Source organism: Pieris napi, chromosome 7 (genome assembly GCF_905475465.1).
Source record: "Pieris napi chromosome 7, ilPieNapi1.2, whole genome shotgun sequence".
Taxonomy (NCBI): domain Eukaryota; kingdom Metazoa; phylum Arthropoda; class Insecta; order Lepidoptera; family Pieridae; genus Pieris; species Pieris napi.
The window spans coordinates 8,338,773-8,358,422 of record NC_062240.1 but is presented as its reverse complement, the minus strand read 5'-3'; the positions used below and the strand labels follow the sequence as shown (position 1 = coordinate 8,358,422).

The 19,650-nt window shown below is 32.3% G+C and overlaps 2 protein-coding genes across 4 annotated transcripts; one reads left to right on the top strand and one right to left on the bottom strand.

Moving 5' to 3' along the window:
• Positions 1-1,043: 1,043 nt before the first annotated feature.
• LOC125050969 (eukaryotic translation initiation factor 3 subunit H) lies at positions 1,044-4,461 on the bottom strand. The gene is made up of 5 exons (XM_047651071.1): positions 4,309-4,461; positions 3,451-3,668; positions 3,057-3,216; positions 2,317-2,521; positions 1,044-1,428 (listed from the first exon to the last, which is right to left on the bottom strand). The coding sequence occupies exons 1-5, from the start codon at positions 4,384-4,386 to the stop codon at positions 1,073-1,075; spliced, it is 1,017 nt and encodes a 338-aa protein (XP_047507027.1). The 5' UTR covers positions 4,387-4,461; the 3' UTR covers positions 1,044-1,072.
• A 179-nt stretch (positions 4,462-4,640) lies between these two features.
• On the top strand, positions 4,641-16,547 carry LOC125051003 (alsin). 3 transcript variants are annotated; one of them, XM_047651121.1, is made up of 9 exons: positions 4,641-8,002; positions 8,264-8,595; positions 9,565-9,779; positions 10,903-11,227; positions 11,812-12,056; positions 13,234-13,410; positions 13,622-13,800; positions 14,289-14,452; positions 14,576-16,547. In XM_047651121.1, the coding sequence occupies exons 1-9, from the start codon at positions 4,933-4,935 to the stop codon at positions 14,621-14,623; spliced, it is 4,755 nt and encodes a 1,584-aa protein (XP_047507077.1). In that variant the 5' UTR covers positions 4,641-4,932; the 3' UTR covers positions 14,624-16,547. The 3 variants fall into 3 exon arrangements, with proteins under 3 accessions (XP_047507077.1, XP_047507078.1, XP_047507079.1); XM_047651123.1 differs by having other exon boundaries at positions 7,836-7,998; XM_047651122.1 differs by lacking the exons at positions 9,565-9,779; positions 10,903-11,227; positions 11,812-12,056; ... (2 more) ...; positions 14,289-14,452; positions 14,576-16,547 and having other exon boundaries at positions 4,641-7,998; positions 8,264-8,460.
• Positions 16,548-19,650: the final 3,103 nt, after the last annotated feature.

The window sequence follows — 19,650 nt, the reverse complement described above, 5'->3', positions numbered from 1 at the left end:
TGATTAAATCTCCGCTCGAATTATTCATCATTAGATATAACGGCTAGATTTATGTATCTAATAGTGTCTAAGTTATGTTAATAAAAAATAAATATGAACGGTGAACTTCGCTCTTCGCTATATTATAATACATACTCATTATCACCCGCAGCCGCCGCTACCTGTATGTGGTCATGCGCTTATAAAAACTTAATTTGCCAAATGTGGGTACAATTAGTTTATAAAATGATGTCAAGGATAATATCGAATTAAAATCGTTATCTCAAAACATTGCAGTAATTCGCTGTTAGAATTCTTTATCTGTGTGAAATAAATTGAAAAATACCTGTGAAAACGTAACTATAGGTGTTATGTGGCACCTCTTGAACGAATATAGGTATATATTACGCTTGTATGGTTGGTTATTTAATTTAAACATTAACTGTCAGTCATCCTTTTTTTTATATTCTATTACAAAGTTAAATTTGTTATTTTATAGGATTTGCATGGGTGGGAAAAGATTCGGACCCTGGCGGACAAACCGTATTTGTATTTTATGTATAATATAAATTTATATACAAAAAAAAATTTCGTGTCATTGTTTGCGGTAGCAACCAATGCAACCGAGACGGTTCTTTGATGATGATATTAATTTATCCCTAATGGGAAAGGCAAAGGACTTTATTCCATACAGCCAAGTCTTGTTCTTGGTAATAATTGGAGAATTTTGGTAGTTCTTTGGTTTGTTATGAAATGTTATGTATTCCAGAACGTCAAACATCTAGTTTCAAGAGCTTTCAAACCATTTTTTCTGTTTGGCATATTTGACACCGCCCATGTTCAGTTGGTGACTTCAGATACAGACTAGAATATGGAGCTAAGTGTCCCTTTCCCGAAATCTATTTTTTTATTACCGAGGAAAGCAGACAATGATTGAACTAACGCGGGTGAAACTGCAGGACACTTTTAGTCATAATTAAAATATACTTGTATTATTTGGTATAAAAACAAATGCCTTTACGTTTTTTATGTTTTTTCACATATACTTTTGTAATAAAAGAACATTTAAATCACATATTTAATCAATACAAAATTATGTGCTGTTTTGTTTAGACTCCTTTGCGTTCTGTAACGCCTGAGTCAAGTAGACCTTAGCCAGGCTTTGTGAACAGAATTGGCTTATATGCTGGCTGTATGTATTGATTTGACCAGCAACAATCATAGGGTTGAGCCTTGGTGGGACAGGAAGCGGTTTGAAGAGTTTATTAACATCTTCTTCTGGTAGCGGTGCTTCGTCTTTAGCAGCCCTTGCAGCGTTTTCTTGAGCCCTCTTTAGAAGCCAACGGTGTTTGTCTTGCTGTTGACGGACAACTAAATGTTGGTAACGGTTGAACTTAATGGCCTCTTGATTGAGCTCATCGACGCGTTCCATCAAGCTGCGTAGTTGTCCTGGAATGTAATATTTCTTTAATCTGACTTACTTATTTATGAAATTATAAAAAAAAGTTGATACTTAAATCCGGGTCCTTTATTCTATATCCGACCTTTAATATGGCAAGGAGAGCTCTGACATCTGAGTTCTTTAGTGGAATAACTAGTGTATCATAAGTGTTCTTCAACAAATTTTAGTTATTTTATCTTTAACAGTTACCAGTTAGCCTGGGTTAAAATGATTTTATTTCTACCAATCTAATTATTAAGTACTTAATTATATGTAAAGATTTGATAATTGTCGTAAAAAGCAATTTACATTTAGTAAGTAAGTTAGGTTAGGTAAATCTATCTCTATTAAAAAAATATTAAATAAAGACTGAAGCAACAAAATATTGGTTCATAAATAAGTTCTAATCTCAGACTACAATCAATTCAACTTGATTTTAACACAGTAATTAACAGTAATTAATTAATGATGATATAACATATAATGAAAAATAATAAATTTTCGAATAGCTCTCCTTAACTATCAAATTCATAGGGGGCCCATGTAGGGAGTGTGCCTGGCCATTTTGGAAACACTGCTCTATAGAAATCAGTCCAAAATAATATCAGCCTCCCTACAAACTATTAAATAAACTGCCTTTACTTAACATAATAGATGTTTTCAACAAAAATTAACAATTAATAATTTTATAGCGACTGTAGTAGTAAAACCCAGTCAGGTGATAAAAATACAAATATCTTTACAATCAAAATTAATTTAATCCCCTATTATACACACACTGGCACACTGCCTAGAGTGTGCCAGTATTAATTGCTAACCCTAAGCACACAAGAGGATTATGACTCTGAAGATACAACTGCTGTATTCTTACAAACAGCTTAATTTATACAACATACCTTCGAGTACAGAAGCTGTTCCTAAGTCCAAGAATCTTGAGCCTTCTTCTTCTGGAATCATCTCTGATAACTCCGACATCATAATGTTAGTTAATGGTGAGTTACGAATCACAATAGGCACTTCAATGAACAAGTTCTCATAACCAATTTTCAAGTTGCGAAGGGCCTCTGGTGTGTAGTCACCCTCTTTGTACATAGCAATGGCCTATAAATAAATAACTTTCTAATATGGTTGTTTTAAAAAAGTTGATGTATTTGGAGGGTTGATGTAAGTGTCGGATCTGACAAATAGTAAACTTTACCAGGCAGCCTTTTCCAAATAATATAATCATGTTCGTTTGTATATTAGTTTTTGTCATAACTTTTTTAATTAATATTCTGTAATTATGAAAATTGGCATACCAGCGAACAAAAGGGTTTGTTTTGAAACAAAATAAAAATAATAACATTTAATTACATAGTTTTCTAGAAAAATCACATGCTTCTATGAGCGTACCTATCAAATCTGTCACTTTACCGACTGATTAATTTGAAATTTAAAACACATGAATTTTTTTTTAATGTAGCCGTAATATTTAGACAATGTGATAAAAAGTGGATTTTGGATTTTTTTCAAATCCGACATTGTTCTACAGTCATGACGAAATACATAGATGCATGTTTATAATGCTGTGTTTAACTAGGACAATAAAATCTGTAAGAAATAGATTACAAATCACACAGAGATTAACATTTCTTACCTGAGGAGTAAGGCGATAGGCCTTTAGTGTTATGAATCCTCGGGCAGACTTTTTGGTGTCATATATGACAACTACACTTTCCTCAATAGAAGTCTGGTAGTGATACTGAGACTCTAGCAAAGACTGACTCAAAAAGTTACCAACATCAGCACTTTGGTACCTGTAAATATTAAGAAAAGTTATTTGAAAATTTAATTGGAATAATGTATATAATATTTAAAAGAGTACTAAAACTATATTATAGTTTATACTTAGGACTCTCTTGGGTAAACTTTAGATTTAATAATACTTATTCTCAGTAATAATAAACATAGGTTACTATTACATATATGTAAAAACTAATACAATAACCATACATACAACATTTTCTGTTTAAGCTACAAATATAACTCACCATCCTACATGAAAATGATCAACATTCACTCGTCTCAATCTCCTCATCATATCAAGCTGATATTCCTCTTCATCCATGGTATCATCATGTTTAGGAAATGGGAAACAATTGGTGATCTCCAGACGATTTTCAACCACAAGTCCCAACAGGGCCCCTTGGGCCACATCCATGTTACTACATGATTCTTCATGGCAGTGCTTCACTATTTTCATTACTGCCTGAAAATATACAATATATCGGTTTAATATCTCTTATTTATGAGTTTATAGAAGAAAAAAACAAAATAGGCGTCAGGTCAGGTCTAAAGAAAGGATCACTAAAACACATGCAGAACTGTTGGTCTAGTCTGTAGCAGATCCATAGGTATTTTAATCATATTAAACCTAATTCAGTAGTTTTAGAAAACATCACTGTTATTTAATAGTGTGATGCTACTAATGCCATAAATAATCTCATAAGTTTATCTCATAAAATCAAACCTTTTGATTCTGGTACTTAGTACAAGATAGAGGTATTGATACAAGTAACGTCATCTACAGATGAAATTAATGTGATAGTCCCAAAACAACAAATGAGTCATAAGAAACGTTATGCTGACCCAGGTAAATAAACTTTCGAACGCAACATAACCTACATAATTAATTTTAATGAATTCGATTAAGAATCGTATTACAGTGAAAACAGTCGATAATAGTTAGTTAAGGTTTGAAATAATTATGCTGTTTGGGCCGAAACCCATTTAATTTGAAGATAAATACATAAAACATGACGCGTCAGACAGAATCGATGATTCCTACATAGACCGCAAATGAATTTATAATTTTTATTATTTAATGATACAGTTATATTATCACTTACCAAGCCATCACATTGTACATAACTTATTGCAGCTTCAGTTTCAGTAACACGTCTAGATGTAGCTCCACGATTCGCCATTTTTTGAAAGATTTATCTGAAAAGGACCTAAGTCCTAACTGACACATAAGGCAAATTATTTGTTGGTTTATGGTTATGACTTTTTTGATATGTCAATGTCAGACGAAAATTTTATGTGCCATTGACCATAGACACAAACCAAACGTCAAACTTAAGAACAAGTGAACAATACTCTTTGCCTTTGGATATGTCAAAGAAATAATTCAAAATTTACAAAGGAAGTAGGAACTAGGAACACCTAGTACTTACTACTTTGTAGTTAGTACCTACTACAGACAGTATTTAGTATTGTTAGTCTTACTATCCTAAGGATTTTTGTGATTAATTGAACAATAGGCAATAATTATTATTTACTTGAAAGGTTAAATTCTTTGTAATGTGTATTATTACTTACTTATGACCGCTCTACCATAAATACAGTCGTTTATGTCGTGCCAGTGCCATGGATTTATTGGATAAAGCGAAACTTGAGTGATAATTCTGTCTGTATATAAACATTTTTTAACATGAAGACTTCACGGAAATCTGCATAAATTTTGTAATAACATGAGCCACCACAAATTTTGGAGAGGCATCGAAGAATTGAAGGTTTCTTCGTCTCTGGATGTCCCCGAAAAAATTGTGAAAATTTGTTCCCTTGGCGCAGACTTTATTGCTCTAGGGAATGACCATGGCCTCTATTATTGTAATATTGAAGAAGATATTTTAAATTTTAAAAGAGAGAATGGTATAACTGCAATTGACATATCCTATCACAATGATATCCTGTATATTATTAATGAACATGGAAGACTTTATAAAACAAACACAAATTTTAAGAATAAAGAAGAAGTAGTTGTCAAAGAAGAATCAAAGTGCTGTCCACATGGTTTTAAAAGTAGTAGTTCTAAAGTAAAGTTTAGAAATGTTGTGTCAAGTGGCTTTGGCCAACTCTTTATAAGTAGTGATGGCCATCTCTGGGGTTCAGGTGACATGCCACAAATTGGCTTAGAATCATCTAGTATTAAGAAAGTTCCATTTTTTGAGGGGAGAACAGTTTATAGTGCATCAATAGGAGATAACTTTGCAGCAGTTATAGCACGTAAAGATGTAAGGCAATCAGGTAATTGTGATACAGACAGTGATAATGATGATGAAGAGGTATTTGCCTCAAATTGCTCTCAATGTCAAACTATTATTGGCCTAGCGTCTCCTGCCTCTGTGCCGTCTCTCTCTGAAACATGTCCATTGGGAGTTCATATAAGTAAATCTAGCGAAGATTCAAGTAGTACAACTGCTCCTCAAACTGATGTGCACGTAGATGCTCAAAGTTTTACAGAAGATTCTAGTCCTTCCTCTGAGGAATCAAAAATTATCAAAAAAGATTTCCCTATCCATGTTAGTAACAACTTAGAATTAGATAGTATATCAAAACACAATGAAAATGAGGCTACTAATACAGATGGTAATGAATCTTTGGATACAAGCACAGAGAAACTAAACAATATTTTTATCAACACAGATGCAGCAAGACAATTTCTTAGTAGGCAGCTATCGTGGGTTTCTGCTGGTGAAGACTACTTAGTAGAATATACGGAGAAGCCAACAAGAATAATAAAAGAGAATGTTACAAATATTACTAATTTTGTTTACGAAGGAGTTAAAACAGTTGGTGATAAAGTTGCAACATTATCAAGGCATGTCAGTGGTAGCAGTGACAATAATGAAGCAGTGGATATTCAACATCCTAATTGCAATGATGACATGATAAGTTCACTGTTATACAGTTGTAATTCTGCAACAAAATCTGATGATTTGCAATTTTCAACTAGCACAATTAATAGTGAAAAGGAATTTGAAGTGGCAAAAAAAGATGAAGCTCTTAAAAATATGTCTAAACTTGGAAAAAATATTTTAGCAACAGAACTTTGGACATGGGGCGACATAACTCATGGACAGTTAGGTATAGGAGACACAGTTAAAAGAGTGAAGCCAATGGCTGTAATGAGTCTATCTGGTTTTGGTCTACAAAAAGTTTCTTGTGGTAATTGGCACTGTGCAGCATTAACATTAGATGGAAGAATATTTATGTGGGGCTATAATCATTTTAAGCAAGTCTGTTTAGAGTCAAGAGATTATAAGAGTAGTCCCACACAATTTACTGAAAATTCAGACAGCGATCGCATCAGAGATATGATAGCAACTGATAATCATACTCTAGCTTACACTCATAATGAAAACATTTATTATATGGGAAAACATACTAATGGCTATACAGATGTTATTGTGAACTTAAATGAAAACTTGATGGAAAATTCTAATGATCAGGAAACTGAAAAAACTGTTAAGATAAAGGAACCCCAAGTTTTTGGGGAATCTCAAAACTTATGCTATCATTGGAGAGTGTTATCTAGTGGAACAATAAGTTACTGCTCGATAGAAAAGTTAACAATATGCCCTGAATTCCAAAACCTGTCAATTGCTCAACGTTATTTGGAAGAAATGCTCCTAATATATCACTTACTTATCAAGCCATTCCTTAGAAAAAGTAAAGCAATAACTGCACATTCCAATATATATGAAACTGTTTGTGATATTTTTAGTGACATATTAAATCTAACAGCATTAAATGTTCTATCAACTTGGCAGTATGCTGAAAAACATATAAATGAATGTGATATCTCTTTAATAAAAAATTTAGAAGAGTATATTTATTTGTACAAAAAGTATTACATAGCAGTAAGCAATTTAATTGTTATAGGCGGTTTCGCTCAAATAAATAATATTGTTGATGTACCTACAAATGTTTACAATATGTTTAGTGATCAGTTACCTACAAATAAACAGAAAAATAATAAAAAAACGTCAGAAGCTGTAGTAAGTCTGGCATTTATCCAGCCCTTGGTCCGGTTAAGCTCATATAAGTGCATTGCTCAATCTTTATTGCGCTGTATAACTAAGAGAAAGAAATGTGAAACTAAAACAAACATTGAAGAGAAATTAACAAAGGTGATTACCACATTAGATTCCTTAATAGAAGACCAGGAAAAAAGGAGAAAAGAAGCCGATATAACTAAATTATTTTGGGAAACAATAGGGAAAAGTTTGGAACAGTATAGAACACCGGAACGAAGATTGATACGGGAATCAAAATCAAAACAGCTTAATCTTGTGAACCCTGGTCGATTTTCCTCCCATTGGTTCATACTATTTAATGATTTATTTGTTCATGTGAATGGAAGCACACCAATACTTCATCCCTTAGAAACACTATGGATTGACGCGTCACCGAATGTAGATATTCAAAATGGGATACAAATCACTACACCTGAGGAAATAATTTCAGTTTCGACTAATTCGGAACATGAGAAAACTGAGTGGATACATGTTTTGAATGCAGCCATAAAAACAGTATTGAAGAAAGACACCTCATTCAAGCCACCGACAATTAGAAGTGGCAGTTACGTGTTTTCTAGCAAGAGTTTATTTTACAAAGACGCGAAGTACGTCGGCCGATGGCTGGATGGGAAATTGCATGGTCATGGAAGAGTTGAGTGGCCAGATGGGAAAATCTACTGTGGTCAATTTCAAATAAATACATTATGTGGTCATGGAAAAATGGATATACCAGGAGTAGGTAATTTCTGTTCTTAAATTCTCTAGTTTTAATATTAATAAAAATTATCTATAGTTAAAAATTATAATTGCTGATTAAAGAAGCTACAAACGACACCCTTCAATGTCTCTATATTTAGATTGTCTAGGACCTTATTTGCCCATAGGGCTATTATGTCCTAAGTAGAAATAATATATTATATCGTTTAGTCTCATTACTCCTTGTGATTTAGGGAACAAACGAATAAGATCCACCAATTAGTGATATATTTAAATGTTACAGGTATTTATGAAGGAAGATGGAAAGATAACGTTCAAAATGGCTACGGTATTATGAAGTACGCATGTGGTGATATTTATGAAGGGTACTTTAAAGATGGACATCCTCATGGTCACGGTGTCAAAAAACAGGGAGATTTCACATCGTCTTCCGCAACAATATATACAGGCGAATGGGTTGGGGGAGCAAAACATGGGTATGGAGTGATGGATGATATTGGGAAAGGTGAAAAATATTTGGGCAATTGGAGTGATAATAAGAAGCACGGCTGCGGCCTTATCGTAACCCTCGACGGTATTTACTATGAAGGACTATTTACACAAGACATTCTCACGGTTAGAACGATTTATATAATTATTTAACACCATCTTTTATAAATATGAATTGAAAATGTATTTTAAAAATAATAAGATACAAGGTTTTCGTAAATTTTTACAAAGACTTATATGAAAATACTAACGAGTTTCATAAAAACTGGTATTTTGTTTTATATTTTTGTATCCACAATTCACAGGTTTAGAATGTTATTTTATATATGCGTGACTATGACGTATTTAAAAAAAACTACTCGATATTTATTGAAGTTATACTTCTTTTGGCGCGTTAGGGAAAAATGATAAGGGTAAATTTTTAAAATGCGCCCGCACATCGTCACAAAAAACTGACGCCTTAAAGTTAGCTATAGTCAACGTTTTAGTTTTTTTGTGATATTTAAATAAACTTTATTTTACTAGATAATGCGTTAGAATAAAACTTTCAATATGTTAAATACCTTTTTTTCTATTGTTATTGTAGCTTTTTCTACAAACGTATGTTTGAAAAGATTTTTATCTTGTTACGCCGAAGAAGTATAACTTCTAACTCGTGTACATAAGTACACACACGTCTTTTATTATCAGTATTTTTTACGCGTTGACAAACCCATGATGGAAATTCAAAACATACCTACTATTTGCTCGCGAAACGTCGGCACACTTTTATAGTTGTAGCAATGATTATAAAATATTAAACGAGTTTTTAGTCTCTTATAAACTTTGAGGTACCTAACTGAAAATGTACTATTTATACATTCACGCCATTTTTACCGAGTGGACCTAGTTTCCTCACTTCCTCCTCCACTTAGCCTACGACAGCTACACATTTAAATGAAAGGTTTTTAACGAACTTTTCGATACGTACTCGCGAAATTAGCGTTTAAAAAGTTTTATTTTAATTCCACGCATATTCTAAAAACAACATGTGTAATGCTAAATTCATCGTTAAGTTTTTGCGTAATTTTTTTATCTTTAATTATGGCGTTTCAGGGCCATGGAGTAATGGTTTTCGAAGATGGAACAAATTATGAGGGGGAATTCAGGGCCGCCGGTGTTTTTTCTGGAAAAGGAACCTTAACATTCTCTAGCGGTGATAAAATAGAAGGATCCCTTAATGGTGCCTGGACTGAAGGTGTCAAAATATCTAATGGGGTTATGCATCTTAATGTCTCTAACCCGGCCATGCCTCCGAACTCAAAGCCGAAGTATGTATTCGATACAATAAATAGTTATATCGTAATAATGTTTAAAGAACTTTATTTCTCATGACAAAATAAGAATGTATTTTATTTACATGAGAAACTTAATATATGGCGACGTGTATACGAACGCGATACACGTCGCCATCAGCTGTCCCAATTTTAGTCTACTAGGTTCATTCTGATCTTTAATGCCTTTTTGAATTGGTTAAACGCGCTAATATTACGAATTTTAGACGGTAATTGATTAAATAATTGCACACCCTCATACTTTATAGACTTCTTCAAATAATTTGATAAGCAAACTCGCTCGACGAGTATTGCGTGTACTTGTGTGCTTAATTTTTTTTAAATGATAAGCTGCTATGGAGAGAATTATATTTTGTATTTAAATTAAGATACAGGTGCTATAATATAAACACATAGTTGTTTAATCGTCATAATTTTCGTTTCTTGGTAGATTTTATTAGTCTGTGTTAAAAAATTGTATTTAAATAGTGCTTTTATTAAGTTTATTTATTAGAAATTTTGTTTTTGCATGCTGTACCCCATATTTCAATTAGATATATGTAATGTGGCTTGACTAAACAATTATAAATTAAATGACGTACAGATTGCGGAATGCATTTTGATATTTGACCAAAATCTGCCTATAAGTGATTTTAGTTTAGTAATTATGTGTGATATATGAAAGTTCCACTTTAAATATGTATCCATTCTAAGTCCCAGATATTTCTCCTGAATAAAAACTGTTATTCAAACAAGCATGTCTTTAAAAGTCGGTAACACGCTTAAAAAATGTAAAATCTGGTCATAGGCAAATATTTGGTGGTATAATTTTTTTTCAAATAATTTTATAGCCCTAATTATTTATTACTAATTTCACTGATGAAATAATTTTCAGTGGTGAACCTAAACTGTGAACGTCTTGTCTTTATAATACATTATGTAGTAGATAAAGAATTAAGTAGAAAACGCTTTCTCATAAAATGCGTCATTTCCTGTCTTATCAATGCATTAATCATAGTGTTTTATCGAGCACAATTTAAAAATAAATAGATATCATTTTTAGTTAGCATTATCTGAATGAGTCTGTGCCCTAGCATTAAAATTATGTTTCCAATTCCAGCTCTTTCGGAAAACTTAGCGTTGCGCCAAATCAAAAATGGAACGCGATATTCCGACAGTGTTTCCAATGTTTGGGCGTTTCCGAAACGATCCTAACACCAACCGGAAATCATTTTACCAATGGCCCTTGCCCCACTTTCGATAACGTGAAGATATGGCAAAATGTCGCCGTGACTATATCGTGTTCACAGAAACATATCCAGACTCCGAAGAAAAACGGGTCGGATTTAGAAAAATCTGTCGATTGTTTAGAACTCATACCGCATTTTGGCCAAAAAACCCTCACCCTTTATGACTATACGGAGTTAAAGCTGTATTTACAAAATGTAAGTATCTTTATTTTTACTTTTGTAATTGATTTTTTTATTTAGCTAATAATCAAACTCTAGACATAAGGCCATAGTTATAAATCGCGTGATGGTAAAATTTCCAAATAACTAAAAACATACCTCATCTGTCATGCCCGAGACTGTGTCTTTATTGTATTATAAATTTAAATGACATACAGTTAGCTCCTAAATAAATAAATAAATAATGTAACTACTTACAAGATTCAAAATGTATATGAATAGAATTAAGTATAATAAAACATGCCCTCTCACAACACGTTACAATAAGTTGTAACAAAATTATAAAATGTCACCTGCGAAGTATGAACATAAGGAATGCAATAAAGATTTGACTTTACCACAATAATGATTAAAAAGATAACTCTGTATGCTACTTTCTTACATAATTAGTAATACGAAATTAACATTCAATAGAAAACTAGAAGAACCTGCATATATAATCTGTAAATACAGATAATAAATATTCCAATTTTAAATAAAATGATCATATTTTAGTTAAAGTACAGATAATAATAGCGTTTTATAATTGTTTTATCCGACATTCTATTATATTATTCCAGGCCTGCGAAACAACCCACCATCCTCTCGGTCAGCTAGTATTAAACGTCACAAATGCTTTTAACACGACTTACGGTGGTGTCAGGGTACATCCCCTACTACTGAGCCATGCGATCAAAGAACTAAAGTGTATTACCACGAGATTGTACCAAGTTGTTAAGCTTTTGTTCCCGGCGTTGCCTGGAGAGGGCACTGATGTTGTTTTACCGTACGAAGAGCGGGAGGAAGATGGAAATCCTATCGAGGGGTAAGGTTTCCCGGTCTCAGACCCGTTTTCAAGAGCTGTCAAATCATTTGTTTCAATTTCAATTTGATATTCCTGTGCTCAAATGGAGTCTTTGAGACAAGGAAGGAGGTTTACAATATTGAAATTGAAGAATACACGTAAATTTAACATTAGAAGCATTTAGAATTTAATAGGTATTTCTTTATTCACGTTCATAAGTGTACATTGTGTTACCTAAATGAATAAATGATTTTGAATTTGAATGAATTAATGAGCGGAACCCAATTTTTGTTTTAAACAATGGCAAAATTTTGGCAATTTTTCTGTAAAATCTGATAGAACCTTTTAATTTATTACTAGTGATAATAATTGTACATTGCTATAAATTTTATTAAAAAGACTTATAGTGTCAACGGCGTTGTCGTTTAACGCCGGTAAGAAATTTAATTATTAAGATGACGGAAGAACATGATGTTAACTTATAATCTAATCAATAATATTTTCTTGGTCGCATTCTTAAATATATTCATAAACTTTTTATAACTTATCTATAGTTACTCCTACAGCAGTGATAGCTTAGTAGCTTGAGCATGCGCCTGTGGTTTTGCGTTTGAATAACGGCTGTGCACCAATCATTGAAGTTATACTTCTTTAGGCGCGTTATGAAAAATTGATGAGAGTGAAATTTTACGATGCGCGCGCACTGTGACACAAAATTAACAGAATGAAGTTGCCCACGGAAGATGCTACGGCATTGGACATAATTTAAAAACAACATTCGAATAATAATAGAATTTATGTTACACTTAATGTAAGAGAATAATACCAAATATTGATTTATTTAACTTTTCAAATGTAAACTGAACTTTATTGACTATAATGACTCCTTTTCCAGTCTTTGTTTATTTAATTGTAATTAATTATTTGCATGCAATCAAAAACTATTTTTAATAATGCCAAAGAAGTATAACTTCTTACGCGCGTACATAAGTACACGCACCCTTTTTTTTATTTATATGGGCGCATTTAACGCTCGCTCATACGGCTAAAGAAAGCATCATTAGGAAACCGACACACCTTAGACTCAAAAAGCTATCTTTTTGACGGCACGGAAGTCACCCACTTGTCAGTCACTTGTTTTTTTATAACCATGTTAGCTATTAGTTAACAAAGGTTTTATTCTGGATTTTTTTCGTAGTGAAGTGGTATCAGCGGCCTCCCTACTCCAACCCACTCTCTTACCGCGAGTGCACCCGGCACTGTTTGTCTTGTATGCGCTTCACAATAAACGGGAAGACGATTTGTACTGGCGAAGGCTGATGAAGTGGAATAAGCAACCCGATACCACTCTTATGGCCTTTTTGGGGATTGATCAGTAAGTTTTCTTATCTATGTTTTGTCTGTAGTTCCATATGTCAAAAAGCCTTTTTCTTTTAGTTTTTTTAACATATTTCTAATAATATTATTTTTTATGCATTAATTGTGATGCCTGCTCTGTCAACACTGACCTATATTATTTCTGTTTTTATACGAAAACGACTTCATAAAACCAGTTTTCAATTAACGGAAAAATTTATAATTTCCAGAAAATTCTGGGCAAAAAGCACCCACCATTCTCCCACCTACTCGCCGATGAAGGAGCAGCTGTTCCAAGATGCTGTAGAGACTCTTCAGCAGCTCAAGACCACGTTCTCTCCTATTGAGAAGCTGCTCGTCATCAGATCCACCTTCCAAAAGATGACTGTTGCTGTACAACAGGAGTTAGGTATGATTCAAATTGAGTTTAGCTGCAAAATATGTTATGGTACGATTTCGAATGTAACTAATTTTTATTAACTAATTTATTATTTTTTATGGATTATTTTTCATATTATTGAAAATTTAAATGATTTTGCAGAGCTATGTACTATTAGAGGGTATCTGAAAATATATTTTTTACTATAAAGGAAATGTTTCTTGCAAACAAATAATAGACTTAAAGTAAAGTAAAAAATCTAATCACATAGGTAACATAATGTACACTTATGACATGTCAGTAAAGAAATAAATATTAATGCTTCTAATTTTACATTTACTGCCAGTTCTCAAATCAAGGGCGTAGAACGGGAGAGAAGAACTGGCAATAAACTCTCACCACTCTTTTTAATTGCCATTAACCATTACACCATATCTTGGCATTGATTGATACACTTATCCCAAACACACAAACGCTGTTCTCCTATTTTCATAAATAATTGTAACATTTAATTTCAGGAGCCCAATATCTTTGGAGTATGGACGATCTATTTCCAGTATTCCACTTTGTGGTGGTGCGCGCGCGCATCCTTCAATTGGGTTCAGAGATTCACTTTGTTGAAGATTTTCTTGAACCTGCTATGCAACATGGTGAATTGGGACTCATGTTTACTACGCTAAAGGTAATAAAATAGGTATATAAAAAACGAAAACTATAATTATATAACTACGCTTTAGTAATCAGTTCATTCTGAAGGAATTGTTAGAGTCATTCCAATAAATAATGTGTTTAATATTTTTTTCAGGCATGCTACTTCCAAATTCTTCAAGAGAAAATGTCTATGAATTCTTAAAAATGCTTGTATGTTTAGTCTATACGCTAGTTGGATGTGTTTTCTAGAATTGATATTTTTTGAAATATTCAAATTCCATGAGTTTTTAAGAATTACTTGCCATAAGAAAATAATTTACTCAAAACAAATTAATTTGACAGTTCGGATTTCATCCAGTATTCAAGATTTATTGGAGGAAAATAATGTTGCTATTTTTTAAAAAAGGTTTCATAGACACATGTTATCGTTGGACTATAATCGCTTCACTATATTATATGGAGTTACAATTTAATTGATAATTATTGGCGGTTTTAGAAAAAGGTTTTATAACTTTATCTATGAAATTTTTTATAATAATGTTTTAATGTGATGATTATATAATAAATATGAATTCGTTGTAGAAATATTGAAAAGTAAAGATGAAATTTGATGAATGAAAAGAGATCCTTTAATAAAACAGCTCAGATAAAACCATTGTACACAAAAATTATTATTTTTATTATATTACACGTGATCACCGTTTTTCTCTACTTTTACCGATTCTTTTGCGACCTCCTTTCACTTTCAGAACTTGCAGAGTATTTTTGTTTGGTACAGTCTTATAACCACCTTTTTGCGTGTTCAGTTGGTAGATACTTTCATATTGTGGTTTCGCAGCAAGATTTCTTATTTTGACTTGGCTGAAATTTTGTAATTACCAAACTTTCATAATATTTTAAGTTGGTTCAACTTATACTGAATAATGTACGACGATTAAAAATAACAACACTTTAGAAGCTGTTGTAAAATCCAATAATAAATAGTCGAAACCAAAGATTTGAACAAATTAGACAATTGGTACCGCTGTAGAACAATTGGTTAGTCTATAAATCTATTTTAGGTTTTACATGTTCTATAACGTAAACGAATAACAGTACTACAAATTTATGTTTTAAAACGGGTCTAAATCCATCCTTTTTTAAACGCCTTGTAACTCTAATGTATCTTCCAATTATGATAGCTATTCTGACTTCATTGAGTATTTGTACCACGTGACCACAAAGTTGCGTCGTAAGTGCTACGGTTTTTGGATGACCTTCAATGAAATTCAGTATAAAGTATTGAGTTTCAGAGTCCCGACGCAGTATCAAATGACGTTAGATTCTTCTTCAACTATTATATATTACAGAATGCTTCATGCAACTGTCCCTTTTTTAAGTCAAATTTAAAAGTAAATAGTATTGTTATTCGAAGCGTTTACAGAGTTTTTAACAAGAAAAAAAAATGTTATTATAGTTTTCATTTAGCGTATATATTTGTTTATTTTGATTCCACTTTTCAGTATTAAATGAAAAAATACGAACTATTGTCTAGATTATAATTGTATGGTTAAGATTTTTCGTTACGTATGTAAACTACTAATATTTAATATTTATATAATGTTAAATTATTTATACTGATCTGTTTTAAAATATTTCAATTGAATAATTTTTCTTGCCATCAAAAAAAATGTTCGACTACTTTATTTTGTTACGTTTGATTTACTATGGTTTTATTTTTATATGACTATTAGCTTTAACTATTCCAAAGTTAAAAGTACAAGTTGTTATTGTTAAAAAAATATTTGGATTAAAGTCATATTGTCTAGAGTAAGTTTCAGTTTTATTCTTAGTATTAAAAATAATATACTGTGTCCCCCAAACATATTCCAAGTTACGTGTTTAGAATACTATGTAACATTACAAAGAATTGCCTCATTAAAAAATGCTGCGTATTCTATGCGTCTTGAATTCGATTCCTGGGGTAATAACTTTGAATTAGATCTCTATTAGCCCCCGGGACACAGCGGGGGTTAAAACTTTGTGTATAGAATAACATATCATTTAATATTTATTCCATTGAATCGTCATTGTGCATTGAAATTCGTTAGCCATAAAGAGTTGGAAATTAAAGTTCTTGCAATGTATGTTTGTTTTCTTTATCCTGATTAATTTCAACTTTATAGTAATGAGTGAGTAAAAACTTCTAAGCTGCAAAGAAAATTTGAATAATTTCTGTCATCGTAATTTTATAAGTATATTATCGAAATCTTTTGGGAATTGCTCTTACAATATTTAATACAAATTTGGTGTTTGAAAACTAAATACAATTTTTTTTTATGTATTTGCTTCGGAATCATACGAATTTAGTTTTTCAGTATTTTAAGAAAAGCTAAATGTCGATATCTATGGCAAAACGATATTGGTAGTACGTACAAATTAAAAAATCTTTTTGGTGTTTATAGATAAACAAAATTTACTAGAGTCTGGCTAATGAAAGAAGATAACGAAAAAGCGCGGCAAATTTAAAAAAAAATATAGTATGGTATCCCTAAGAGTTTGATATATTTTGAGGATGAAACTTACTTGATTAAATTTTTTACATTGATAGTAACTGTATTTCTATGAAATTAAATACTATACGTATTTAGTCTTTTACTATTGATACTTAAAATGACTTTGCATGGCATTGCATGGAAAACTAAAAACTATATTTTTTATGAAACACAACTTTATTCGGAATAATCAAATCCTGCGAAAGAAACTAAATATTCTATCAAATAAAACCAAAACTAGGCTATTATACCTGTTAACTATTCGGAAAAAATATATAATAGAAATAAAAATGTTGTGTTGTGTGACATTCTGTGTTGCCATCCGAAAATTTTCAATTAATTCAATTACCTCCTTTCATTAGCCAGACTCTACCAGTATTAGACAGTGCTTGTGGGTACTTAGGGGTGATAAAAAAACAACATTTATTAAGGCTATTTATTTCAATCCTATAAAATAACATACCAAATGTCTCTTTTGTACAACATCATATCAAAAATGTACACCATAATATAAATTTCGTGTCAGGTAAATGTCACCTAGCTTATCCAGATACCCTATACATCGTGGCTATTACATATATCCTCTCATTTTCAGGTACAGTCGCTTTCAAAAATATTTTCAACTCAAATTTTACCAATCATTACGATGGGGAATTATGGTATATAAATTAGATATTGTTCGCTTATTAAATAAAAGCTGAGCTGAGCACCACACCAGTTTAAACAGTATTAAGGTATTTGACAAAATTTTAACCGTTTCAGATTTATTAGTGACTATAGAATCTATAAAATTTCTGTACGATTTTCATAGCAAAAAAAATTGCACACGCCAGGTGGCCTGTGTCATACTGATAGCTAACAAAGTCTATACTATATGATAAAGAGGAGAAACACAATTGAAGGCGACTGTACATTCGTACTTTGCTGTACAATATATCTACAAGCCAACACCTATTTTATAATATTGATACATTCACAAAGTCCCGAGCTTAAATTGCACTGGAAATTCATTACATTCTTTAGATAATGATTATCATGATTTATAAAAATAATTTCATTTATGTAAATCAATTTATAAACATTCGATTCACCACAACTAAATTAATAAAATATAACATCAAAATTATTAATTTACATACAGGAATCTATACATATGGCTTCCAAAAACATAAATATGGAAACAAAATTCGCCAAAAATAGTTTGCGACGTGATGATAACCAGACAAATTCAATAAAAGCTTAACGGCTCACGCCTATCGCAAAGTATTCTTATCTAAAGCCCAAGAACTATGATCCAACACCATCTCATGTACATTTTTAGATGCTAGAATTAAAAAATATTGCTTTAGTAATCAGTAATTTCATTCTATATGTAATAATGAATGAATAGATTGAGTGTGAATGAAAATGATATGTGGTACAGCATAAGCACAACCTTATAATACATAACTAAATTGCTGTTGTTGTCGCATTTACTAACTGATTTGTACTTTACTTTGCAAACTAATAGAAACCAATTTAATTATTGTTCCATAAGATACCTTATATAGAAAATTCTACGAACATTTCATATATCTTAGAAAGGCATCTTAAGGTCGCCATAGTCGGACCGCATGTTGCAGTCGAGACCGACTGCTTTAGAGCGAGTGCGTCCAATACTACAATCAAGAGAACTGCATGGAATATTTCATACTTTGTATCCCCAGCTGAGAGAAGACACTAAAGTGTTTTTCAACTACTTTACAATGTCCGTGGTTTCATTTGATGAATTAGTTAGTATTTTAAGCCATAAAATACAACGGACAGATTCCAATATGAGGAAGGGATTGGTACTAAACGGTGAGCGGGGAGGGAGTGATGCGCAGTCGGCAGCAACCGCTTGTAGCGGTCCGTGTATGGTGGGCTCGGCAGCTCTAAGCAGTCGACCGCACGGCGAAACTCGACCGCAGAGCGACTGCACCGACCGCTCAGGAACTGCTCGAGCGGTCCGTGTATTGCGGATATGAATTTAGTATGGAAACTGCAAATCGCCGTGCGGCAACCGGTTAGAGCAGTCGGTATCGGCTGCAACATGCGGTCCGTCTATGGTCAGCGTTATAATCTTCAGAATAGCAATTAAAACGGTACCATACAAAAAATCTATATAGAACTTTATATATGGCGCATCATTTGATTAAAAAGGCACAATTGTGCAATCGAATAAACAAAGAACATTATTTTGATACGTTAATCTCTCGCACTCATACCTTATTAAATACATTATAAAAATTATAACAACGAATTCCCAATCTCGTTCACATTAGCGAAATATCAATCAAATTTTATTGCATGCAGTATATAAAATTAACAATAGAAATTACGACTAAATAACATACTTGGACGATTTCGGCTTCAAAAGAAATATTTAAGTTTTAGTGTTGTGAAGATCTGTGTATTAACCAACGTATATATTACTATAACATCCTAAAACTAGTGTTATGCTTAATCTTAAATGCTCTACCGTGGCTTATGGATGACGATACGTAATCCACATAAGGAAATCTTTACGTTGCTCGAAGGCGGACAATATAATATAAGGTAGTCCGATTTTGACGACGCATTTTAAGCACCTTAAGAATCTGCTAAGAGCTGAATTATATGCGCAGATGTTCAAAACTTCGACTTTTAAGGTGCGCGAACTTTCTCCCCACCACGC